We start from the raw sequence: 27,745 nt of genomic DNA on the forward strand, positions 1-27,745 counted from the left end.
AGCACAGGGTGATGTTGAATTAACCATGATCGCCCTAGTATGATGCCAGCAGTGGAATTCTCCAGAACCAGAAGATGGATGTGAACCTGATGCAGATGATTGACTTGGAACTGGATGGGACACATTATATAATTGATAGAGAGTGGGGAAAAACAACAACATTATGTCCATTGTTAATGTTAGTTCATGTTAGTTTTTAAAGAAGCTATTATTATAAAATTGATTTCAATAGCCTGAAAATTGACATTTGTAGAAATTTATATAAGGCAAGATTTAAAAAGGCTTTAAAGTATTGTTAGTTAATGCTAACTATTGTGTAGAATAATGATAATGGATACACAACCTTTTTAAAGTGTTCCTGGTACATTAAACACTTTTCAATGAAGAGACTACCTGAAAATATCATGCACTTTCCCAACTAAACCTTAACTAACTTTTCCTCATGGAATAGTAAGAAAAGCACTCCTTGTTCTCTTTATACAGAACATTTTTCTTATGATTCTGAAAGAAAACACGCAGGGTGTCTACTTAAGCTTTTGTAAAGAACTCAACTTTAATGCGAATCTGATTTATAGATAATCCACAATTATTTCAGTGTTATTAATGTTGTAATTATTTCAGCAGTTTCCATCTGACATTCAGTTTAAGGACATTACGTTTAATTTAATTTATCATTCATGATTCATCGGAACTGTGCGTATGCATTTTAGACACTTATTATGCATTTGCTTTTTCCATGCAATAAATGTAAATAAGTGGGGTTTTACTGTAACTGCTCAAGACGGGTAATGTCAATGGTATGATCCATTTCCATAAAACTTCAGCATTTTATCTTAAAGAAAATAACGGTGATGTTTCCATGCAATGAAAGCGTTTTATTTCATAGTTCCAACGCAATGACTTGGCAGCTTGATCATGACTTTATCAATGACTTGAGCGGTTTGACTATTGCTGTTTGACTATAGCTGTCTCGATAGAGAGCTGTCATCTGCTCAAGACAGCAGTGGCTGTCCTGAGGAGAGCTCAAACATGGAGTGCTCAAATGTGTCGATGAGAGCTAAAGGGACGGAGCACGAGCGAAATCCAGTGAAAGACGGTAAAGAGTGCAGCGAGTATCTGGGAAGGAGAGCTGTGAGGGCGCGAATGATGCCGCACCATGTAGTCATTTAATGTTTGTATATTTTAAAGCACTGAATCGCTATCGAATCATGATTAATTTGATTCTTAGCATTTTAAATTGATTACTGACCAAAATAAACTATTCACGATTCAAAAATACATGTTCCAAGATTGATGCATATGCATCGTAAGGATCTGTAATCGATGCATCAAGAAAACGAGTGAATCGTTACACCTCGACTAATAGGTTTACCAAATACTTCCCGGAAATGGGCAACAAAACTGTCAAGTGATTGCCTAACCGTTCCGGAATGCTGCCAAACAATGATTTGCAAAATCAAATACAGGCGGAGGAGGAGGAACCGATGCAGTGACTGGTGTGGTGGTGACGGGGGTGGTGAAGACATCTTGTGGATGTCCCATGAAGATGCTTATTAAGACCACACACACCCTATACACCAGTATGTCCTTGAGTACTTGAATTAATGATATGTTTCTTACTAGGAGTTGGAGAACACACTTGAAGAACTGGAGACTGGAAAAGGAGACGGGTAGGATTGGAAATGAGGAGAACAACACGGAGGTAGGCATCACAGGGTAGAAAAAGATCCACAGCTTGGCTGAGTCCTAGTCAAGACCAGACAATGGCTATGTTTATATGCACAACTTTTCTTTCAATCAGACTGAATTCATTCTGATTGATGAATCCGAATAGCATATGAACTGTTGTGCCGTGCTGCTTTTTTTAAAAATCACGCAGTAAAAATGCCCCTCTCCGCGCCTAAAACCAGTCGCCTATGGATGAGAATCCAAAACAAGGACTGGTGGGACGTTGTCTCTGGATACATAACTCAAAACTACAGAACATAACTCTGGATCACAGTGTCAAGAGACAGGGGGTGTTCTCTCGGGATCACCATGAAGCTATCAACCCACGCCCTAGCAACCATTTAAAGCACCCTAGCAACAAGTTACATAGACTTCTACTGAAAGAGGTCAAGGGGATATCTTTAGATTGAAGTGTCAGAAACATGAAGGTGGGCTCATTTGACTCGGGGCAGTAAACAGCCAATCATGACTCATCTTCAACACTTCCTAGCCATGCTCTAACAACCATTATCGGCCACCCTAGCAACCCAAACCCAAAGAAGGATATCTTCAAATCCGGATGTCATAGAGGGATAGCAGTTAGCTTATATCATTCATACTGACAAACATTCTTTAAAGTATCATCATTGGAAGCTATCAAGCTACTCCCTAGCAACCAAATAGTACCCTAGAAACTGTTTACCAAGACCTATATCTCTGCATCAGAACCTCGTAGAGACATTTTTGTCTCCTTTGACTAATGCTAGCAAACAGGACTTTTGAGGACTACAGGACATTAGGACAGTCTGAGAAACTACAGCTGAGGTCAGTCAGAAGTACACAATTAACACCTTCGATCTGGGCATGTGCATGGAGGCTCTGCCACTTGTCTGGAAGTTCAGGGAGAAGTACATGCACCACCTAATCCTCCCAGGGCAGTTCCATACTGCCATGAAATACTTCGGCATGATCACTTACCATAAGTGCTATGGTTCAGGCTATGTTGAGATTGTTCTTTAGGCTCAGCTGGTCACAAGTGGCTGCCTGAAGATTGTGCTAAGTGGAAAGGCGTACTCCAAGGCCCTCTTCTTAACTACTCACCATTAGGGTCCCAAAAAAAACAGGTTACAAAAAAATGCCAAACGGATACATGGTAACCTATTTCTGTAGCCTATGCTGAATTTGACTAATGTAGTCTCTTCTACACAGGCCTTAACAACTTTATTACAAGATTATGAAATCATATCTAGTTATAAAATGAATGTGAATAAGAGTGTTTCTATAGCCGCGTTTCCACCGCAATTACCAGGAACTATTTGTCTCAGGAACTTTTTTCATAGGAACTTTTTTTGCCCCAGACCGGTTGCTTACTGCGTTTACACCGCGGACTAAAGTCCCGGGAAGATTAGTCTGGTGACGTTGAACTGCGTGTGACTGCTCCTCCCAGTCTGCGCGTTTGTTTTGAGTTTTGAGTGCGTTTTGCTCTGGTCGTATTTTTTTGTAAACTCCATATTAATTTCCAGACAACTCTTTACTGCACGAAGCCAGGAAGCTCGATTTTTAAAAATGGCGGCTAAAATAAAATGCTGCGTGGAGTCAACCAAACAAATGTGACGTGAGCTCAACCAATCAGCATGTTCAGTGCACAAGTCCCACCCCGAAAGTTCCTGAACTCTGAAAAAGTACAACCTCGCCAGCAGGGACTTTCTGGGGGGGAATTATTTACCCGGAACTTCATTTAGACCCTGGTTCCTGCGGTGTAAACACACAGAGTACCACCCCAAAGTTCCTAGTTCCTGGGGAAAGTTCCTGCGGTGGAAACGCGGCTTATGCCTCTTAATGTAGCTGCTACTCAATTACCCCTTAACCCTCTGGGGGCTAAGGTGTTTTTGGGGCCTTTGAGATGTTTTGACATGCCCTAAAATTTGTGCTTATTTCAGTTACTTACAACATACCATTGGCCAACATATAATTATGCTGTATTCAGCACAAACTTTGCTACAATAATATGTGAGCAAAATGGATGTACATGTTTGCATTTTATAGAAAAAAAAAAGAATGCGTGGTTAGTACATTCTGGGAAAAATAAAATCACCGCAATAAGGCCATTTAACAAATACTGGATAGTTGTCCACAAGACTTTTGGGTTACTATTCTTGTTGGCTAGAATTTTTACTTCAACATGATGTGAAAATCATTCTGACCACTCTTTCACAAACAACAATATAACAATTAAAAATTTGTAAGTCAGTTTTTGTGTCAGCACTGCTGTATGTGTGGGTGTGTTAATGGCTATGAATATTAATGACATTCACACCAGGGGAGACAAAAGACACTCCCCCAATGGCTAATGCCCCATCAAGCTGCTGTCAGGCAGCCCGAACTAAGAATGATGAACTAAGAATAATTCACTGATGAATAAAAAGGCATTTATTCAAAATAGAAATATGTCCTAACAATGTAAAGACATAAAGTCATTACTATCACTTAACACATCACAAGAAAAAAAAGACCAAACTTGTTTTTGTTTTTTAATAAAAAAAATATTTCATAACATCGAAACCTACTTCTACTGGGAATAGTGATGAGGGTGTGCAGAGTTTATCTGATGTTTTTTCAGCATGTGCGGTTACGCGTGCGGCTAGTCAAGCAGCTGCAGCTACAAAGAGTGCGGAACCGTCTCGGGCAGATGAAGGCATCCTGTGGCCACATACTGTTCTCTCTGTGTCTCCGGGTGAGTTGATGAAGGAACAAAAGGCAGATTCCACTCTGGATGTTCTCTTTTCACAGGTAATGACCGACGACAGTGCTACACAGGGGTATTTTGATCGTGGGGGAATTTTTGTAAGAAAATGGACACCTCAAGCCAAGGCGTTCCTGAAGGAATCTGTGGTCCAAGTAGTAATTCCAACGCTGTTTGTTCGATGGTACTAAAACTCGCTCATGATGACTGATCTGGACATCTTGGAGTGTAGAAGACTTACAACCGTGTTATGCGTAATTTCTTTTGGCCTCGCCTATATGTGTCCAAATATATACGATCGTGTCATACGTGTCAGGTGATGGGTAAGCCTAACCAAAATCCAAAGCCGATTCCTTTGCGGCCGATCCCCGCTGTGTGTGAACCGTTTAATCACCTCATAATGGACTGTGTTGGACCTTTGCCCCGTTCTAAATCTGGGAGTGAATATTTGCTGACCATTATGTGTCAGGTTACGCGGTATCCTGCTGCCTCCGTGTTAAGCTCAATCACGGCAAAATCTGTGATTAAAGCATTGTCTCAATTTATGTCGGTTTCTGGTATACCTAAAATCATACAATCAGATCAGGGTACTAATTTTACTTCTAGTGTGTTTGAGGAAGTTTTACATCAACTTAATATTAAACATAATATATCAACGTCTTATCATCCGCAAAGTCAGGGTGCGGTTGAACGCTTTCATCAGTCACTTAAGTCCTTATTACGTGTGTACTGTACGGAGTTGGATCGAGACTGGGAGGAACGTTTACCCTGGCTTATGTTAGCAGCAAGAGAAATGACTCAGGAGAGTACTGGGTTTAGCCCTAATGAACTCGTTTTTGGGCATATCGTTCGTGGGCCGTTAGCAGTTTTGCGAGATAGATGGGTGCCTACTGAACCACCGAAAAAGTGGACAGAATATGTGGATGGTTTTAAAAGCCGACTTTTTGAAGCGGTGAAATTGGCGAAGGTGAACCTGGAACAGGCACAATCAAAAATGAAACATTTGTATGATCGTAGGACGGAACCTCGTTCTTTTTGTGTGGGTGATCAGGTATAGGCCTTGTGCCTAGGTTTGCCGGTCCTTACGTCATTTTACGACGAGAATCTGATGAAAATTATGTCATCAGAACACCAGAGAGAAGAACTAAAACTCGGTTATGTCACGTGAATTTCCTAAAGTCTTATTATATGCGGGAAGGACGGACATCATCTCATGAAACCGATTCAGTTGCTTTGTCCATAGATCAGAGCTCATCAATGGATGGGTTGCCTTTAATCGATTATGAGGAGGCCGTGGAACCTGAAGACTGTGTTCTGTGTCCTCGGTTAAGTAATTCGGAAACTTTGAGAGATTTGTCAGCATTTCTGGAACATCTTCCTCCTGAAAGGCGTTTTGTGTTGACTAAGTAATTCAGGAATATTCGTCCTTGTTTTCTGATGTTCCTTCACGGACGCATGTAGTACAGCATGATATTGATGTAGGTGATTCCCCTCTGATACGTCAGCGCTTTTATAGAGTACCGTGGGAGGAAAGGAAACAACTGGAGTTGGAGGTTGAGAATTTGATTATTAATAATCTAGCCGTTCCATCACTCTCAAGTTGGTCATCTCCTTGTTTGTTAGTAAAGAAAAAGGATGGGACATCTAGATTCTGTACAGATTATAGAAAATTAAATGCAATTACGAAACCAGATTCGTTTCCGCTCCCACGTATAGAAGATTGCAGCGAAATATATTAGCAAGTTTGACTTGATAAAAGGATATTGGCAGGTCCCGTTGACCAAACATGCTCGTGAAATCGATTATTTTATTACCCCATATTCCTATAATGTTATGAGTTTTGGACTACGAAATGTTCCAGCCACATTTCAACGGTTAATGAATCAGGTGGTAGCTGGGCTTGAGGGGTGTGCGGTTTACTTGGACGATTTAGTCGTGTATAGTGATTCATGGGAGGAACATTTATTCCGAATTCAGGCTTTGTTCAATCGGTTGAAAGAAACTCGGCTAACTGTAAACCTAGCGAAGTGTGACTTCGCTCAGGCCACGGTGACATATCTAGGCAAGGTCGTTGGTCATGGCGTTGTTCGACCAGTAGATGCAAAAATTGAGGCCATCAATAAGTATCCTCCACCCTGTACGAAGCGTGAGTTGATGCGTTTCTTAGGGATGGTGGGGTACTATCGAAATTTTTGCAGAAATTTTTCAGATATTGTTGCTCCGTTGACTGATCTGTTGAAGGTGTCACGTACATTTGTTTGGAGTTCAATCTGTCAAAATGTTTTTGAGAATGTTAAAGTGCTTCTTACTAGTGCTCCGGTCCTTGCCGCTCCTCAGTGGGATAGATCGTTTAAAATGCATGTAGATGCTAGCAAGGTAGGGGCCGGAGCTGTCCTTTTACAAGATGATGATGAGGGAGTTGAACGCCCAATATGTTTCTTTTCGAGAAAATTCTTGTCATATCAACTGCATTATTCAGTTATCGAAGAAGAGGCATTGGTGCTGGTTTGGGCACTTCAGAATTTTAAAGTTTATGTGGGCGGGGGTGGTACGTCAGTTGTGATTTATTGTGATCATAATCCCCTTACGTTTTTGACGACCCTTCAAAATCCTAATCAGAGGTTGATGCGCTGGTCATTATTCCTACAACCTTATAATTTGGAGATTCGCCATATAAAGGGAACTGAAAATGTTTTGGCGGACGCATTGTCCCGGGCACCTGTGTCTTGAGTGTTAATGTATTGCTCTGTCTTTATTGTGTTTATCACTGTGTTCTTTTCTAGGTTCCAGGTCAGGAAATAGTGATTGTACGGTAGCGAAGGAGATGTGCTCTGATACAGGGTCAGAGTGACCTCGATATGCTTGGATACATGGAGCTTCCTGTGGGGTTTACCCTATAATTACAGAGTTTTTTTTATGGGGGAAGGTGTGATGTCCCTGTCAGTCCTTCCTTGTGTGTATGTGTGTTGCGTCTGTATTGTCTGCAGGTGACTGGCTGATTGCGGCGTGATTGGGAGCACCGGTGCGCAGGTTCCTCGTTCCCTACAAAAGCTGTCGGGTTCTTGTTGGTGGATGTGGCTTCTGCTCTGATTCGGCATAGCGGTTCCGGATGTTTCGCGTCTAAACTGATAGCTGTGAATGGCCGAACTTCGGCTTAATTAAAAGAATAATGTGTAATAAAGTGCAGTTTTCAGCAATGTAAATGTATTCGTTCTCTCCTTATTTGTGGTGATTCTTTGGAATCACAACAGGTACTCTACACCAGGGCTCTAGACTGCCACCAAAATGGTCGCAAATGCGATACATTTTTGATAATGTGCGAGTTAAAATTTGACAAGGTTGCATTGGTGCGAGTACATAATATTCAGGTTGTTTTGGCACCTGGCTGGCACATGTTCTCAGTTAACACTTTGACGCGTACGATCACACAGGTGTGATTTGAACGTTCAGTGCATCACTGCTAAACAACTGCTAAATTCAAATGTGCTTTCGCGCTTTGGCTGGCGCTAAGCCAGACACGGTCACGCTCAGTGCTTGACATACGTGACAACTATTCAGTGTTTTCAACTACATAAGGTTTATTTCAGGGTTCATACATTTAAATACAACTAAGTACTAGCAAAACAATATATTTAGTTCTGTAAAACACACTTCTTATCAGATACAGATTGTGTAAGGAACTATAAAGTTTACTCTATTCTGAACTTCACTGGCCACTTTCACGTCTTTCAGGAGTAGTGGATGAATTGACGTGTTGTAAATCCGACAGATCCGATTCTCTTAACTGCGGCGCCCATCACGCATTACAGATTAACTAACATGATCATTATAAAGGTTTTTCAACAACAAAACACATTCACTTATATGTATTCGAGAATCAGGACATCAAGTAGTTGATGACATAGCCAAAAAGTTTGTGAATATTTTGAATAAAAAAGGAAAAGCGAAATAAAAGCAATAGAGCGCTATTGTGGCTGTTGTGTGTGATGTGACAAGCATGACACGTTGCCATGGAAATATTCAGGTGACATGTTAAGTGGTTCTCAAAGTGTGGGGGGAAAAAAGACGTTCAAGTGTGTGGAGAATAAAGTCAGATGTTTGGGCAAGTTTTCATGCTGACACTGTGGAAGGCCTAATTCATAATCAGTGTTGAGGGCCCCGGATGATGATGCCAAGCAGGAATTAAGACAATGAATCATTAACATGCAAGGTCAATATGATCAAAGTATGATCAAGGTCAACTGAGAAAGTTAGTCGCACCAGTATAACCAGTGGGAAGAATGAGTCTAGAGCCCTTTACACTGTTGGCAGCTTCTCAGTTCACGGTTGACAGGTAAAATGGCTCTCTTAAGTGTGAATTCTCATGTGGTCATTAAGGATTCCTTTTCGGCTGAAACTCTTTCCACACTGTTGGCAGGTGAAAGGCTTCTCTCCAGTGTGAGTCATCATGTGCCTGTTAAGGCATCTTTTTTGTTTGAAACCTACTCCACACTATTGGCAGGGGAAAGGACTCTCTACAGTGTGACTTCTCATGTGGACTCTAAGGTTTCCACGTAGTTCGAAACTCTTTCCACACTGATGGCATGTTAAAGGCTTCTCTCCAGAATGAAATCTCATGTGACTGTTCAGCTGTACTTTTTGACAGAAACTCATTCCACACTGTTGGCAGGTGTAAGGGCTCTCTCCAGTGTGAATTCTCATGTGGACTTTAAGGTTTCCTTGTATACTGAAACTCTTTCCACACTGTTGACATGTGAAAGGCTTCTCTCCAGTGTGAATTCTCATGTGGACTTTAAGGTTTCCTTGTATACTGAAACTCTTTCCACACTGTTGACATGTGAAAGGCCTCTCCTCAGTGTGAATTTTCATGTGCTTATCAAGGCTTTCTTTTTGAGTGAAACTTTTTCCACACTTTTGGCATGTTAAAGGCTTCTCTCCAGAATGACTTCTCATGTGACTGTTCAGCTGTACTTTTAGAGAGAAACTCTTTCCACACTGTTGGCAGGTGTAAGGCTTCTCCCCAGTGTGAATTCTCATGTGATTATTAAGGCTTTCTTTTTGAGAGAAACTCTTTCCACACTGTTGGCAGGTAAAAGGGCTCTCTCCAGTGTGAATTCTCATGTGGACTTTAAGGTTTCCTTGTATACTGAAACTCTTTCCACACTGTTGACATGTGAAAGGCTTCTCCCCAGTGTGAATTCTCATGTGATTATTAAGGCTTTCTTTTTGAGTGAAACTTATTCCACACTGTTGACATGTGAAAGGCTTCTCTCCAGTGTGAATTCTCATGTGCTTATTAAAGTTTGCTTTTTGATTGAAACTTATTCCACAATGTTGGCATGTAAAAGGCTTCTTTCCAGTGTGAATTCTCATGTGGACTTCAATGCTTCCTTTTTGTGTAAAACTCTTTCCACACTGTTGGCAGGTGAAAGGGCTCTCTCCAGTGTGGATTCTCATGTGGAGTCTAAGGTTTCCTTGTTGACTGAAAGTTATTCCACAGTGTCGGCAGGTGAGATAACTTTCAGTCTTTAGAGCCCTTTTTTGTGAGGAAGTGTTTTCAGTCTTTGAGCAACTAAAAGGTTTTTCTTCCATTATGAAATCATGAGGTGTATCATACTGATCTTTCTCTTCCCTTTCATTCAGATCTTGACTCTCCTCTTTCAATGCCATCAGGTCTAAGATGAAAAAAGACACACAAAAAAAAAACAGTTTATTGCCACAAAGCAACAGACATTTTACTAATTGGACTTTTCATAAACTGTATTGCCAAACTGAAATATGTGAAATTGAGTGAAACATGTTGAAATATGATATATACAGTATATATAGGACTGGGTATCGTTTGAATTTTTTCGATTCCAATAAGGTAAAAAACAAAAACAAAATAGATATCATTCACAATCATTCTAAGCCTTATTGCTAAACATTTAATTGTAGCTGAATATACATTAAATCACAATGGATTTAATGCAGTAACACTAACTGTAACCATGGTATTGTGGCAGAAATAGTTGAATGTTTTTACATGATTCATTTCAAGGTTTGTACAACCTTTTGAGAGGGATATTCAAGCACGTTTCAAGTACTTCACACTTTTTCCAGCACTTCAAAGCTCTAAATATTATCGTTTAAATGTTATTTTTATTATGATGACCAAAAACATTTGTTTATCTTTCAAAGATTGTCCCCATTTGTAAAAGCACTCATTGGCTTAACCATTTTTTCACAGTTTGCTTTTACATTTATATTAAGATGTTATGAAACCATCCCATGCAACAAGAGATTAACACGTTGCCAAATTGCAAATTGCTTTATGTTACACTCTCGCATCAGCTGTTGTGTAAACAATCACATTTAACTTACCCACATCACGAATGACTGCCTAACGCGTGAGCGCGCACGACAACCTAATATTCAGGGTAGCTCAGAATCAAATCGAATAGCAGCGAACAAATTTATGATCTTAACTGTTTTACACATGCACACTGTGCTTCAACATTCTGACGCAAGTGCTAAGATTCCGATTGGCCCAGAAAAATGTCAATTATAAGAATTATCATGGCATGCAGATGAAGGGCAGCCTACACATGTTCTTTTTCCACATGTTCTTTTGTGAGCTCTGATGGGATACTAGAGACAGTGAATCCAAGTGCAATCCATGCTGGCAATGAGGCTACAGCACATGGCCAGCAACATGGCGCTGAGGACAACATTTCACTGAACACCGTGCAGTGATCTTTTCTCACATTGTGGACTATAGGATTACAACCATTGCATCGCACTCAAATAGCTTTGTGGATTTGAAACTCATTTCATCTTCATCATCACTTCAACTTATCAAAAGACAGGACATTCGAACGATAAGTTTATTGAAGAGACAAAGACTTTTGAGACTGCTTTGCAGTTTATTTATTATCTGTTTGGCACATGTATTAAGCACTGGTGAGGAAAATAAAATAGGTTTAAATATTCATTTGTTTTGTGAAGAGATTTGTTTTTCGGTACATGTCCAAAATCTGTTGAACCCCCTCAGAGTAATATCTTTAAAAGAAAGGAGGTGTTACAATATGCATGCACAAACTATGTATTATATGTATTAAAAGAGCGAATCAGAAGCACATAAAAGGTCATTTCTGCGTATAAAGAGATATAAGATACGCAGTCGTGCACGCTGTTTTTCGAAAGAACGGGAGTGCGAGTTGACTTTATAATTTTAAAGCTATTCGCGGTTACAATGAGTTTGTGTACATGAGATCAAAGAAAAAAAGGTGTCTCGGCATATGCCTGCCATACTCTGCAAACCCATGACTTGGCCTTTGCCTCCACTAACTCGCACTGGGCCTCCCACCATGTTGCGACGGCCCTGACTCCCGGTTTTGTGAACAGCAGAACAGAAGTAACGCACTGCTTGAGCAAACACCGTGCGCTGTTTTTAAGACTAGTTATAGTCAGGTAAACAACACATGGCAGAGTTACATCAGTGCTTTTTGCAAGTCTGGCTCCATTTCGCCTGGCCATAAACAGGCTCTGGCTCCAGAATGCAAACCATTCTGGTGGAAAAGGGAGACCATGAGCTATGAGGTTAGAATTGTTACATTATTCCCAATAAATTGATTGAGATTTTACAAATAAATGTAAAGAGATTCACAAAAATTCACAAATAAATAGATTAAGTGTGTGAGTGTTCACTACTCACTGGGCCTGTCCTAGTGTCACGTTTCACATGACATAAGCACGCATTACACATTCTCTTCCACGATGGAGGAAGACGCTGAAGTAGCAATAGCGGGTTCTAAATATTCCTGTTATGAAAAAATGTGCATTGTCTGTGATGTGGAGTGATTTGCAAAAGGTATGCAATACCTCTGTTTTGACAAGCAGTGGAAATGTTTCAAACTAAGTGTGGCAAGTATGTATCATGTATAAAATGTATAATTTTGTATAATTTGTTGGATCAGTCAAAAAAATGATTGAGCTACACCTGTCTGAAGTCGATAGAGTCAATTTTGAGAAAATTCAAGTTAAAGTTTTCTGAAGGTTCAAAAAACAAAATCACCTATCAACCATACCTTAAAATCCCTGGTAATAACACTTTTATATACATCTATAGGAAAAATATATTTTCAACTTTTTTTTTTCCATGATACCACAATAACAGACAGCCTATATATTAAGACCTGCTGTACCGCACAGATCTAATATAATGTTACACATCAGATGTTTTTCCCCACAGTTAACCAAACGTTCACATAAGATAAAACAGAAAATGTTTGCGTGAATACCCGCCAAGACAGGTATTTTGAAATACTATAGTTCTGTGTATGTGTGTATGTCAGGCATCTTTGTGCACACACTTCGGCTCTGGCAGTCAGCGCTAGTAAGATCATTTTTCATTGGCAAAGGAAAGGTACTCCCCCCTCTCAGAAATCTACAAATAAAGAAACTTTTAGATGTTTAATTGCTATCTGGAGCTTTGGAATCTCTAGACAAGGGCTTAAAGGGTCATGAAACCCTCAACCAAATTTTCTGAGATTTTAACAGAGGAATGTGTGTTGAACACCATTGAAGACAATGTTAGCATCTGTTAGATTTAATAGTAGGGTGAAAATGGTTAAATTTTAGTTTCTTTCCGCTATTTTCGTCTTCCGGGTTTAAAATAAGAGAGCTTCGAGAACTGGAGAATGGTGGACTTCGGCTTTGTCGATGACCAATGCAAGTTACGTCTTGCGAGTAATGCGGTACCAAGTCCTAAGGACTTTTCTATCCCTTCAGAGGTATGTGTGTGTCTAAAATGTAACCCTGGTCATTTTACTTGCCTTGTGTAAATTAAGCGGTCGTTATGAAAATTTCAGATATTTCGATAATATATCAATATGCTTAATGCAGGAGACTGGTGAATGTGTAGTGTTGACGTGCGGGCCGGGCGACACCGTGTGGTGCCTGTGTGTGTGTGTGTGTATATGTGCTTTTGTGCAGGCAGATGAGCCTGCGAGATGATTCGGGGTCAGAGAGAGAAGCGGTAGGATGTGTGTTTGGACGAACGACTGAAAACTCGTACATTATGAAATGATCGTACATTATCTGATTTTTTTCATTATTGATCGTACAGAGGTCTAAATAGTACGGCTCGGTACGGCTCAGTACGGTTCGGCGCGGCACGGTTCGGCTCGCTTCGCTTTTCCACTGCGCGGTACGACTCGATACGGCTCAGTACGGTTCGGCTTGCTTTGCTTTTCCACTGCGTGGTACGACTCGATGCGGCTCAGTACGGTTCGGCTCGCTTTGCTTTTCCACTGCGTGGTACGACTCGATACGGCTCAGTACGGTTCGGCACGGTACGGTTCGGCTCGCTTCGCTTTTCCACTGCGTGGTACGACTCGGTACAGCTCAGTACGGTTCGGCTCGGCGGGGCACGGTTCGGCTCGCTTCGCTTTTCCACTGCGTGGTACGGCTCAGTAGGGCTCAGGCGCGGCACGGTTCGCTTTTCAACTGCGTGGTACAACTCGATACAGCTCAGTACGGTTCGGCTCGGCACGGTTCAGCTCGCTTCGCTTTTCCACTGCGTGGTACGACTCGGTACGGTTCGGCTCGGCGTGGCACGGTTCGGCTCGCTTCGCTTTTCCACTGCGTGTTACGGCTCGCTTCGCTTTTCCACTGTGTGGTACGGCTCAGTACGGTTCGGCTCAGTACGGTTCGGCTCGCTTCACTTTTCCACTGAATGGTACGACTCGGTACGGCTCAGGCGCGGCACGGTTCGCTTTTCAACTGTGTGGTACAACTCGATACAGCTCAGTACGGTTCGGCTCGGCACGGTTCAGCTCGCTTCGCTTTTCCACTGCGTGGTACGACTCGGTACAGCTCAGTACGGTTCGGCTCGGTGTGGCACGGTTCGGCTCGCTTCGCTTTTCCACTGCGTGTTACGGCTCGCTTCGCTTTTCCACTGTGTGGTACGGCTCGGTACGGCTCAGTACGGTTCGGCTCAGCACGGTTCGGCTCGCTTCGCTTTTCCACTGTGTGGTACGACTCGGTACAGCTCAGTACGGTTCGGCACGGCACGGTTCGGCTCGCTTCGCTTTTCCACAATGTGGTACGACTCGATACGGCTCAGTACGGTTCGGTGCGGCACAGTTCGGCTCGCTTCGCTTTTCCACTGCGTGCTACGACTCGATACAGCTCAGTACGGCTAGGCTCAGTGCGGTTCGGCTCGCTTCGCTTTTCCACTGCGTGGTACAACTCGATACGGCTCAGTACGGTTCGGCTCAGTACGGTTCGGCTCGCTTTGCTTTTCCACTGCGTGGTACGACTCAGTACGGTTCGGCTCGCTTCGCTTTTCCACTGCGTGGTACGACTCGGTACGGCTCAGTACGGCTCAGCGCGGCATGGTTCGCTTTTCAACTGCGTGGTACAACTCAATACAACTCAGTACGGTTCCGCTCGGCGCTGCACGGTTGGCTCGCTTAGCTTCGCTTTTCCACTGCGTGGTACGACTCGGTACAGCTCAGTACGGTTCGGCTCGGCGTGGCACGGTTCGGCTCGCTTCGCTTTTCCACTGCGTGGTACGGCTCGCTTCGCTTTTCCACTGCGTGGTACGGCTCGGTACGGCTCAGTACGGTTCGGCTCAGCACGGTTCGGCTCGCTTCGCTTTTCCACTGTGTGGTACGACTCGGTACGGCTCAGTACGGTTCGGCGCGGCACGGTTCGGCTCGCTTCGCTTTTCCACAATGTGGTACGACTCGATACGGTTCGGCGCGGCACGGTTCGGCTCCGCTTTTCCACTGCGTGGTACGACTCGATACAGCTCAGTACGGTTCGGCTCGGCACGGTTCGGCTCGCTTCGCTTTTCCACTGCGCGGTACGACTCAGTACGGTTCGGCTCACTTTGCTTTTCCACTGCGTGGTACGACTCGATACGGCTCGGCACGGTTTGGCTCGCTTCGCTTTTCCACTGCGTGGTACGGCTCAGTACGGTTCGGCGCGCTTCGCTTTTCCACTGCGTGGTACAACTCGGTACGGCTCAGTACGGCTCGGCGCGGCACGGTTCGCTTTTCAACTGCGTGGTACAACTCGATACTGCTCAGTACGGTTCGGCTCGGCGAAATCCATTTGTGCAACAAACTGCATCCAGCGATGGAGAGATTGGACACAAACTTCCGCGTGTGTGTACCTCTGAAGAAAAGAGTAGCCATTGCACTGTGGAAGCTTGCAACAGGCTCTGAGTACAGAAGTGTTGGACATCTTTTTGGAGCTAGCATTTCAACTGTGTGTCGGTGTGTTCAGGACTTCTGTGCTGCAGCAGAGACGTTGTTGGTACCAGAACAAATTCGTTTTCCAGATCAGGAGAGGTTTAAAGAAATGGCTGCCTACATTGAGAACAGGTGGGGGCTCCCACAGTGTATTGGTGCTATTGATGGATCACACATACCCATCATAGCACCACAGGACTATCACTGTGACTATTTCAACCGCAAAGGCTGGCACATCATCCTTCAAGGTGTTGTGGATGGAAAGGGACTTTTCTGGAATGTTTTCACAGGACTGCCTGGAAGCCTGCATGATGCTCGGGTTTTGAGACTGTCCACACTGTGGGAGCTAGCAAGCCGTGGAAACCACATACCAACTCACACCAGAAACATTGGTGGGGTAAATGTTGACTACTTCATCCTAGGAGACTCTGCCTATCCCTTGCAGAACTGGCTCTTAAAACCATTCATTGACACTGGACGGCTGACAGCGGAACAGCAGGACTACAACATGAAGATTTACAGAACACGTGTAGTCGTTGAAAATGCGTTTGGTAGATTAAAAGGAAGATGGCGTTGCCTTATGAAAAGAAATTACTGTGCGGTCGAGCTTGTATAATCTATGATACTGACATGCTGTGCTCTACATAACCTTTGTGAGAGTCATGGAGAGGCCTATAGAGTGCATGGGATTCACCTTCTGCAGCAGAGCCTGTGCTGGCACTGGCACAGGCTCTAGAGGAGCAGGGCAGGGATGTCCGTGAGGGTTTGATGCGTTACTTAAATGGTTGACTATTGACTATGTCTGTTCTGTAAAGTGTGTTGTAAATAAACTTTTGTACACTATTTGAATATGTTTCCCTTGCATTTTTCTTAACCCATTTCACGGCAAAGATTGCAGACACCCCAGATTATTGTTGTTCAACATTCACTACTCGTTAAAACATCACACTCTTATTGATCTAGACAAACTGAGCATCATTAGAAATATTTAAGAAGATAATTGACCACTTTTATTTATGCCAGGAGTGCAAAAGTAAAATTTGTAACGTTTGATATTTTAAATAGTAATCATCACTCATAATGCAGTTAATCACGTTTCTTCAGGTTTATTTGTGTTCACATACATGCAATATACAGCATCCGCCAGGGCTCTCAGTCCAATGTCGTGCATATTTGGAGAAATGTTTATCACATGTTCTTAAAATATTTCGTCATACAGAACATTTCTATTCATTTTATGACATAACACTATTTTAAAACGCAACCGGAATATGATACAAATACTCGATGGTGGTTTAAAATGAGTGTTAAGTTTTTTAGAGATAGCCTCAGATTTAAAATGAAGCATGACCCCATTTGTAACTACACTAAGTGTGGTTATAAGTTGTTAATCTTCAATCACATAATATTTGTATACATTTAATATATATTCTTAATATTTTTAGTTTTTTATGTTTGAGATTATATATATATTATAGCTTATATGTGATATTAATAACAGTCTGATTAATTCCGAGTCTTTAAACTCTCAAGGGTTGGCTTTCTAATTATATGATGGTTATGTGTCTATTCAGAATGACTTATGAACAGCAACCTTTTTATTTTGGGTGTCATTGTATGCCCCACTTGCCAAAACTGAAGCGGTCTGGTAAGGGGTTTTAAACAGGTTTTTATCATTATTTATCAATAAGCTATTTTACATGCTCATGAAATATTAAATCATTAAAAAAGATATTACACATATTTGGTCAGTAAATTTTATTGAAGAAAAATGTAAACAGAGCAAACTTTAAACAAAGTGCAAATGTATGTAGTGCAAAAAATATATATAAATAAAAAATATAAATAAGACATGTATAATATATATAAACATAAATGTAAAAGTTAAACATGTACACTCAAGCAACTTTAAACTTTGTGCAATGCAAAAATATCTAGTATAAAAATAAAAAAAATTTCACTGAGAAAATTTTTCCAAACTGTTTTCATACAGTATGGACTAGGCAGGTTTCTAGTCGGGCAGAGAGTTCTGTTCTTGTCGGCCACTCATCGCCTGTACAAGCATCCCCATAACGTTGAGGAAGACTTGATTGAATGCAGCCGTTTGTGCCCTTTCCTCAGTCCTTAAGGCCGCTTCCTGTTCCCTCGCTTGCCGGGCCTCATCGATTGCCATCTGCAAATGGCGCTCGACGAGTGAAGGTGCTTTGTCATTGGCTGAGGGTGAAGCCCTGAACTTTGTGAGAGCTGTCCTTTCAAAATAAAGGCCGATTTTTTAATTTTTTTTAAATCGAAGTCATTTAAAAATTAAATCGTGAACAGGGTGAATCCGATTTTATAACGATTTATCGTGCAGGCCTACTCTTCAGCAAAGAACGAAAAAGAACTTCGCCGAGAGTATATCGGGGCCTTTACCATACTTGGCCTTCACATGTCACTTAAATAAATGCAGAGTTCACAAAAAGTAATACAATTCATAAATAAATAAAATGAGATTTGCAAATAAAAAAAATATTTACAAATGTGTTTAATGTAAAAAAAATTAAAAAAAACACAACTCTGCCTGGCATTCATTTGCGAATCGCTTCCTGTGCATTTGTAGATCCCCGCACGCATTTGTGGTTTTGAAACATTTCTCAACGAGTCGAGACGTGCAGAGACAAATCCGCAAATAAGTGGACTCCACCCATGGTTTACTTAAGCCAATCAGATAACGGTCACATCACGCTGACCAATCGTAGCACGTTTTAGCTACAACCTATCATGTTGGGCTTTATTCAAATTGGGATTCACAAGGAGTTAAAGGTACAATATGTAAGAATTTTGTAATAAAATATCCCTTGCACAGTGTGATACATTTCCTGCAGTTGTGTACTTACAATATCCCAAAAGTCTCCAAAGATTTTTTATTTCAGAGAAATTCCAATGTTAAATAAGTGGCCGCCCCGGAAAAAAAATGCCGCCTGTCAATGACGCAATATCCGCGCTATCCTCGGTTTCCGTTCATACTGCCATAGCCATGACGTAACCATGGCGACAGACGTGGACAACTGCGTAGTGCGTAACGTTAAGCGGCACGCACTTCTTGTTTCTTTCAAGCATAGACCATGGCAAGCAGACTTTGGAACAAACAAGGAGAACTAAAATGAGGATCAATAGGCGTTTTTGAGATGCCGAGAGCTAGCGTCCGCGACTAACTTGGAGTCGACAGAGCTTCACGAGTCACGACTTGACAGCTTTATTAGACAGGTGAGCAAATGTAAAACAAATCAATGTTATATAACGTTAGCTCAACATGATGAAATGTTAGAATATGGTCAGTATGTTATTCTCATTGCAGTATGCGCTCATTGCATTTCTACAATGGGGTAATGTTGTTAAGAATTTACACAACACAAGGCTTGATTTAAATTGTTCAATTAAATTGAAAAAAGTAGCACAAATAAATACAATGGAATAAAGATACAAATAAAGACAAATATAGAGAAACGTTTTTGAATAGGTCTAACACTAGTATTCATAGACAGAAACAGTTATGAAATGGAAAATAACACTGGATAGTATTTTAGTCCTGAATAAATTAAATACATAGGCTATTAATCCTGATTCCTTTGACTTAAAGCTCTCTTTTGTTGTTTTGAAGACAAAATTAATGACAGACACATATGGCTGCTGTCACTTTAAGAGCTAGTGCACAGATTCTGTGTTCATTATACTGGCATGTGTTTTATGCTTATTAAAGACAAAACCGACTATGTTTAGAGTATACTCACGAAGACCGAAATTGACACAGTTTTGCATGTTAAAGCAATATAATCCGTGAATAATAACTTTTGTTTCTGGCCAGCTGTTCTTGAGGCGGATTTTCTATGAATGTGCGCATAGAAAATCATCCCAGAGAGCGCGCGAGCACTGATTAGTTTAAAATCGCTTGAATGTTTAAACTGGTAAGACTTAAAGGGATAGTTCACCCAAAAATGTAAATTCTGTCAGTATTTACTCTCCCTCATGTTGTTCAACCCCGTAAGACCTTCGTTCATCTTCGGAACACGAATTAAGATATTTTTGATGAAATCTGAGAGCTGGATCACTCCTCTATAGGCTTCTTAAGGGATTGAACTTGCAGGCCCCGAAAAGTTATTACAAACATCGTTAAAATAGTCCAAGTGACTACAGTGGCTCAATCTTAAGTTTATCAAGCGACGAGAATACTTTTTGTGCGCAAAAAAACTAAAATAACGACTTTATTTCAACCATTCATGTCCTTCTGGCCTCGAGTCAGTTCACTAGTGTAAAAGCGTAGAGCTTCTGATGTTTTACGTCAAACGCATCACACACATGACCAGCGTCGGCCAATAGTGAGCCTACGTGTAACGTAGCTCTACGGTATTACACTAAGTTAACTGACTAGAGGCCCAAAGAGAAGGAAATTAATCGAAAGGAAATGAAAGTCGTTATTTTTGTTTGTTTTTTCGCACAACAAGTATTCTCGTCGCTTTATAAACTTAAGATTGAGCCACTGTAGTCACTTGGACTATTTTAACGATGTCTTTAATAACTTTTCGAGGCCTGCAAGTTTCAATCCTTTTGAAGCCTATGGAGGAGTGATCCAGCTCTCAGATTTAATCAAAAATATCTTAATTCGTGTCCCGAAGATGAACGAAGATGAACGAAGGTCTTACGGGGTTGAACAACATGAGGGAGAGTAAATACTGACAGAATTATCATTTTTGGGTGAACTATCCCTTTAAAAAGGTCGCTATTTTACCAATTGGTAAACTTCATTCACGATGCACTGCTGGCCCGATTGTGCAAGTGAATATTTCGTCATGTCCCTACTCCTAAACGCGAGTGTGTATTATCGCCGCAGCGCTTGATGCTTGCCTTGCACAACACATTTTGAGAGAAGAGTTGGAAGACGCGGCACCGCTGAACACTCACGCTGTTTGTGAAATTGCGTCTGGCAGATAGTTATTAAAAGAATGATTTGATTTTATAATCTGTGTGGATTACGATTGCGGGAATTTCCCGCATTATAAATGGGAGACCTGCGGGAATGATTAGAATTATGCGCAATACCAGCAATCCCGCGCCGAAATTCGAGCCCTGTTACTGATAGTTTCGTATAGCAAATGAACTAACACGTAGTATAACATTATAACTTTCAACACACATTTAAATGCCGTTTAGTGTGAAAGTGTAACGTTAGACCAAGTGAAGCAGCGCTGGGTTACCTCACAAGTTTAATTGGTCTAATAAACTGACCTGTGTGAGTAATCCAGCACTCGCGGGTAGTTCGGTAGAATTAAATGTCCTTATTCCTTTATATCCGCGGGACTCGCGTGTGATATCTGTCTCTTTAGCAATCGTGACCTGCTTCATACCACTGTAATGTTAAAAAACATGAATGTTTGCACTCATCCATAAACATTATTAGATCCATCAGCTTGACAGCAAGTCCCATCATTCAGCTCATCACTGCGTCATCAACCTACGCCTTTGTTATTGTTTGAAACTGCGCCCCCCTGTGGCGAAAAAACCCTCCATATTGTGCCTTTAAGTGCCTTAATTCACTGTGAAATGAGCCATTCTGAGACTCAGAAAACACTGGATCATCACTTTGAAACACACCTCAGACAGCAACATAGTGACGGCCCACATCTGTACACCAGATCTGATACACGTGGATTCCACACGGTCCAGATGTGGGCCGACACTATTGCTCTCTGGGATAGCGGAAAAAAACGATATACTTATTTAAATAAATCCCAGTCTGTTGTGGTTTGTTAAGGGCACAAAGCCATATATTGTGGATTCGATTTTAGTTCATTTGACAGATACGATGCCAAAGGAACGGGGCAAAACAATGTTAAAGAACTTTTATGTTATTAAGAAGACTTAAAATATTTTTGGTTCATTATGAAAATGGCGGCACAGACCTGTTTATATGTTAATATAGCACTTTTCACATGAGGCGACCCGCTCCATGTCAAATAAAACCGCTTTAAGTCCACTCTTCAAAAATATCACTCATTTCCGTAGAGCTGGACATTTTAATGAGGATCAAATGACTGAGTTCAGCTTTGAAAATGAAACCAACCTGTGTGTTCCTCAGTTTCTTCTTGTTTCACGCTGAATGTTTCTTCAATCTTGAAGTCTTCACTCTCCTCTTTAATAAACGCCATCTTTATAATAGTGTAACGTGGATCTCAGTCGCTTCACCGGGAGTTTTACTGTGTGTATGTCCTGTTTAAGATTAGAATAATTAACAGAAAGACAAATAAATCAAAACTAAATCTCTGAGAGCGTCTCAATCAGATCTAGTTCAGTAGTTCAGTTCACTGGTAAGAGACTCAGTCAGAGAGAGAGTTAATGGACTTAAATGATCTGATTAGACTAAAAACACTCAAAACTAAATCTCTGAGTGCGTCTCAATCAGATCTAGTTCAGTAGTTCAGTTCACTGGTAAGAGAGTCAGTCAGAGAGAGAGTTAATGGACTTAAATGATCTGATTAGACTAAAAACACTCAAAACTAAATCTCTGAGAGCGTCTCAATCAGATCTAGTTCAGTAGTTCAGTTCACTGGTAAGAGAGTCAGTCAGAGAGAGAGTTAATGGACTTAAATGATCTGATTAGACTAAAAACACTCAAAACTAAATCTCTGAGAGCGTCTCAATCAGATCTAGTTCAGTAGTTCAGTTCACTGGTAAGAGAGTCAGTCAGAGAGAGTTAATGGACTTAAATGATCTGATTAGACTAAAAACACTCAAAACTAAATCTCTGACTGCGTCTCAATCAGATCTAGTTCAGTAGTTCAGTTCACTGGTAAGAGAGTCAGTCAGAGAGAGAGTTAATGGACTTAAATGATCTGATTAGACTAAAAAACACTCAAAACTAGCAATACAAACTAATGAAAGAACACAAATTATACAGTCACTATATATTTAGGGCATTTCATGTATTTAATGATTGTAGAAATCGAGATAGAAATCGATATAGACTGCTTTGAATCAGCAAATCATTTTACAAAACAATTGATTCAATTGACTAGGAGTTTCCAAAAGCTCTTTTTCTCCTTCACTACTTGCCAGTGACTGAATTCGTGTTTATGATGAACTGATTCACAATATCGAGAGCGAAATGAGACGCACCTTTAATATTACTTGTGTTTTCATTATGTTACTTTTCTCACACAACGTTAATAAATGTTAGATAAAGCAGTGCAATGTTACATTTAATAATAAATAATTAAATCTGCATCGCTTAGAAAACTTTGAAGCTGATTTAATGGTTTCTAAGTTTAAAAACCTTAAACACTTAAAATACTAACCTTTCTTCAGCCGAATCACAACAAACGTATGAGCGAGGCGCCGCCTTATGACATCACACCACTAGACCAAAATAAAAGTCCTGTTCACACGCTGCTGTCTGCAATCAGTGCATAGAATAGGAAATATACAAGTAATAAAATAGATGAAACAAATTGAATTAGTGAAATACATATTTAAATACATGTTGTTCAATTATGTGCTGAAAAATTTTGGAAACTACTCAAAATTGTGAGGTAAAATTGTGTTGAGTAGGGCAGGAAATACATTTTACCCCACAGTCTTTAGTAGTCTCCTAATATTTTATAACACACACACACACACACACACACACACACACACACACACACACACACACACACACACAAACACACACACACACACACACACACTCTCTCTCTTTCTCTCTCTCTCTCTCTCTCTCTCTCTCTCTCTCTCTCTCTCTCTCTCTCTCTCACACACACACACACGTGTGAAACTTCTAAAGACTAGAGATGTAACACAGATGTAACCACTCAACTCGATCAAAGGCCTTTTTGGTAATAACAGGATAGTCCATCTGAGAAGCAGAAAAAGTTACATTCAGACGCCTACGAACATTATCAAAAATACATCAATTCTGAATAATATTTTTTTACAATCTTAAAGCAATAGTTTTGATAAACGCCTTCTAATCGGAATTGAGTTATGAAATTGGCCTATAGAAGCCACACAGACAGCGGTCTTTACCAGGCTTAAGTATAAGAGTAGTAACTATAAGTATTTTCATTGGCTGTTCGAAAGTCTGGTAAACGTTGAGCCTGGATTTACATATCCTTTAGTGGTTTATTTAATTTGGGTTAAACTACTTTAAAATATCGGTAACACTTTATTTTACAGTGTCCTTGTTACATGTTACATGTACTTACCATAGTAATAACAGTTTTTTATTCATAATTACATTCAACTAACCCTCAACCAAATCCTAATCCTTCCCTAACTATAGTAAGTACATGTTTTTTAATCAATATTACTCAGTGCTTAAATGTATAATTACACTGTAACAATGACACTTTAAAATCAAGTGTAACCAAAAAATGTATAGAAAAATCATCCATACCAGGCAACTTGCCAACAGCTAGGCATGATATGGACCTTAGTGATGTCCCCCTCCAAACAGTCCCTGCAATCTGGTATGTCCAATTTTTACAGAAAAGTTTGTGTTTTCACCATATCTGTACCCTGGGTATATAACAACTTGAAGAATTTCATAAATTCCAGATTAAAAAGATTAGGATCTCAGTAACAGCCTTGTAAACTCGACGAATTGCATTATTATGGTGCGTTCACACCGGACGCGAATAGCGCGTCAGGCGCGAGTGATTTCAATGTTAAGTCAATGCAAAGACGCGTTACGAGCGTAAAAAATTCCTGCGGCCCTGAATGAGGCGTAGAGCGCGGCGCGGTAGACGCGAATTCGCCTCATTCGCGCCTCAAGTTTGCGCGAATGGCGCGAATTAAGCGTCTGGCGCGTTAAGCGCGTTACTGTGCGTTCACACCGGACGCGAATAGCGCGTCAAATTCGCGTCTACCGCGTCTAGTTTGACGCTTGACCACTTTGTGTTAATTCGCGTGTCAAGAGTGAAACTGACGCGCGTAAATTTCGCTTCAAACTTTTGTTTTTACGCGCGTCAGTTTCACTCTTGACACGCGAATTAACACAAAGTGGTCAAGCGTCAAACTAGACGCGGTAGACGCGAAATTGTCACGCGCGTCAGAATCGAAACCCGTTGGCGGCCATCTTTTTTATGTTGATCGAGCATTCATCGGAGAGTCGCCCCTCTGTATTTGCTCTGGAGAGCAGAACGGCGGTTAGGGGTAATCGTCGCCGTATTTGTGTCCATCAGACCGCTTAATTCGCGCCATTCGCGCGAACTTGACGCACGAATGAGGCGAATTCGCGTCTACCGCGCCGCGCTCTACGCCTCATTCGCGCCGCAAGAATTTTTTACGCGCGTAAAGCGTCTTTGCATTGACTTAACATTGAAATCACTCGCGCCTGACGCGCTATTCGCGTCCGGTGTGAACGCACCATTACACGCGAATTATTTAGTAGTGCTATTTGTGCATTCACGCGTTTGACGCGAATTCGCGTCTAGCGCCCGAGTTGAAAAATCTGAACTTCTGCGTCAATTCGCGCCGCGTTAACCAATCAGGAGCCTGCTTGCTTCACGTGCCATAAAGTGACATAGCATAACAAACTCCCGCTCGAAAGTCATTCATTCCAAATGGAGGAGAAACTAATTTTAGCTGTGAGTGGTGACCCGGAGTTATTTGACTCAAGTTCTTACTTTTATAGAGACAGGAACAAAAAGGACCTCGCTTGGAAGAAGATTAGTGAAGAGATTGTACAACCTGGTACGTTGTAAAATATACAAATTTCACTTTTGAGTCACGTTATTGAGCTAACGTTACTAATCAGTTAGCAAGCTGCCGTGCTGCTAGTTTACAACTATTTTCCCGCAAATATACAACTGCTTTTCAATAACAAGATAATGTGTTTATTCAGATGATGTCTGCCGTAAAAAGTGGAAAAGCCTCAGGGACACGTACCTGAAGGAGAAGAGGAAGGAGATGGAGAAGAGGAGTGGGTCAGCAGCAGGGTCTGGGAAGAGGTGGAAGTTTTCTCAGATCTTGGGATTCCTCGACCCCTTCGTCACTCCACGAGAAACGACAAGTAACATGGAGGGGGTCGAGGCCCGGATCGGAGAGGACAGCCACCTCGAGGACCAGGGACAACCCGAACAATCAGAGGAGACAGTGACAGGTGTGTTTCTAATATAGACACATTACGAGGCATAGTTCGAATTACAGGGGGTACTGGGGGGTACTATACCCCCCAACGAAGACCCAGTACCTCCCAAAGGGACAGAAATATCAGTTTTGGGGGGGGTCAGATAATTTTTCTAATATTGTGAAACAATATAATTAGAGTTACAATAGGCTACAAGTCAACTCCTATTTTCACTGTAGGAACATTTTAATGTAAATCGATTTCAGACACCCGGTGGACCATACCATTTTTAACCACCGTGGCTAGAAGCAACGGAGATAGAGAACGGTTTGCTGCTGACGTGCATGGATAAATGTAAGTTGCTAGCTGACGTCTAGCTTGTTGATTTTACAATCTTCTTTTATTAACGTGTTTTGTTCTTTCATAGCTCAGGTCACGTTTTCATACATTGAATTACCGGCTACTTACCCACTGAGGCTAGTTAAGTAGACCTTAGTTACCAAGGTTAGTTAGCAAGGTTAGGTAACAAGATAATTCACAATTTAAATCAAGCTTTACATTGTGGTGAGGTAAAATCACGGGCGGATCTACAAACAACATTGTTAGTGTATTAGAGGCGTGGGCGCGATCGAACTGTGTGTGTGAGAGAGAGAGAGAGAGAGAGAGAGAGAGAGAGAGAGAGAGAGAGAGAAAGAGGGGCGCGGGCGCGATCGAACTGTGTGACTAAATCTGTTCATATTTCCTCAAAAATCACTAGAAGACATTATTTGAGGGGTCTTTTTTTATCTCCTGGGGAGCAAACCCCCCAAGAATTGCTTTTTCACAAAGTACAATTTAAGTATAGACTACACAGACTGTTGATAGTGATTACACAGAGAAAGGGTCTACAATTCACAAATGAAGACCCTCACCATCCAAAAACCCAGCTACATCTCTGATTTGACTCCCACTCCGTGTAATGTAGTGTAGAGAACAAAACGCATTCAATGAAAACCGTAGCATTTTAAATTATGAATAATGTCCATGGCCCCCCTCCTGAAACCTCATGCCACCCCTTTACCACCCCAGGTAGACCTTGTATGTGTGTTGCACAACACATGTTGCACTTGGCGATCATGGTGGGGATTGATATGGTAGTGGACCATGATGGTCATAGAAGAAGTGAAGGGGCAGTACCCCCCAATTATGGTGGCGTAATTCGCACTCTGATTACGAGGCATATATGTTGTCATGTTTACAGATGAAAAAATGTAATCTCTCCGAGTATTGTTACCAATGTGTCGTATTAACATTTAATATTGTCTTGACAGAGCCATATCAGAGTGAGGATGGGCAAAGAACCCCATCTTCTGCTCCTGTCTCCCCAGTCCCTGTTCCCTCAGTCCCGCTGCTGAACCTAGAGGTGTGTGAAGGCAATAGTACAAACAATATTTCAACATGTTACATGCACGTTTTTTGTGAATGCAGACACAAATCCATTGCAGTCTATGCAACCAATATTCTGCATACATTTTAACTACTGTTCATTTGAATGTTTATCTACGTATATGTCTGAAGTATGACTTTAATTACTTAATATATGTTAAAGCAAGTTCAAAACAATATCACACTTGCATTTAAGCACTGTCTGTCACTCACAGGCACAGATATTATTCTCACAATATCTAGACAATTTAGTCGTTTAACTCTCTGGGGTCGAGAAACGCGCCGGCGCGTTTTGCTGTTTTTTTTCCACATAGCAGCAACATAGACTTAAAATACTCCGTCATTTTTGGTCATATAAATAAAATCAATACATGATTATAAACTATAGAGGGTCTTCTTTTTTTTGTGTACACTCACATTAACATCAAAACCGTGTACTTTTGTAAAATGAAGAAAATAAACAGGGTGTGCTTTCTGCCTCTCTGTCTCCGTTAAATTGTTTTCTGGTGCACGTCTCTAAACTTAAAC

General features: G+C 41.3%; 1 protein-coding gene across 1 annotated transcript; it reads right to left on the reverse strand.

The window, feature by feature from the left end:
• Window positions 1-4,114: 4,114 nt before the first annotated feature.
• LOC143718337 (uncharacterized) lies at window positions 4,115-23,128 on the reverse strand. The gene is made up of 3 exons (XM_077209418.1): window positions 23,022-23,128; window positions 21,791-21,936; window positions 4,115-10,125 (listed from the first exon to the last, which is right to left on the reverse strand). Exons 2-3 carry the CDS (start codon window positions 21,873-21,875, stop codon window positions 8,942-8,944), a joined length of 1,269 nt encoding a protein of 422 aa, XP_077065533.1. The 5' UTR covers window positions 21,876-21,936; window positions 23,022-23,128; the 3' UTR covers window positions 4,115-8,941.
• Between the last annotated feature and the right edge of the window lie 4,617 nt (window positions 23,129-27,745).

The sequence above is a fragment of the Siphateles boraxobius genome, unplaced genomic scaffold (assembly GCF_051911475.1).
Source record: "Siphateles boraxobius isolate OS27281-9 unplaced genomic scaffold, OSU_SipBor_1 61, whole genome shotgun sequence".
Taxonomy (NCBI): Eukaryota; Metazoa; Chordata; class Actinopteri; order Cypriniformes; family Leuciscidae; genus Siphateles; species Siphateles boraxobius.

What these genes read in the sequence shown, in the direction of transcription:
- LOC143718337 (XM_077209418.1), bottom strand. Translation starts at nt 21,875, where the DNA reads ATGGCGTTTATTAAAGAGGAGAGTGAAGACTTCAAGATTGAAGAAACA. An exon ending in AGAAACTGAGGAACACACAG is followed by an intron (nt 10,126 to 21,790) that starts GTTGGTTTCATT and finishes TTTTCATCTTAG; the next exon opens with ACCTGATGGCATTGAAAGAG.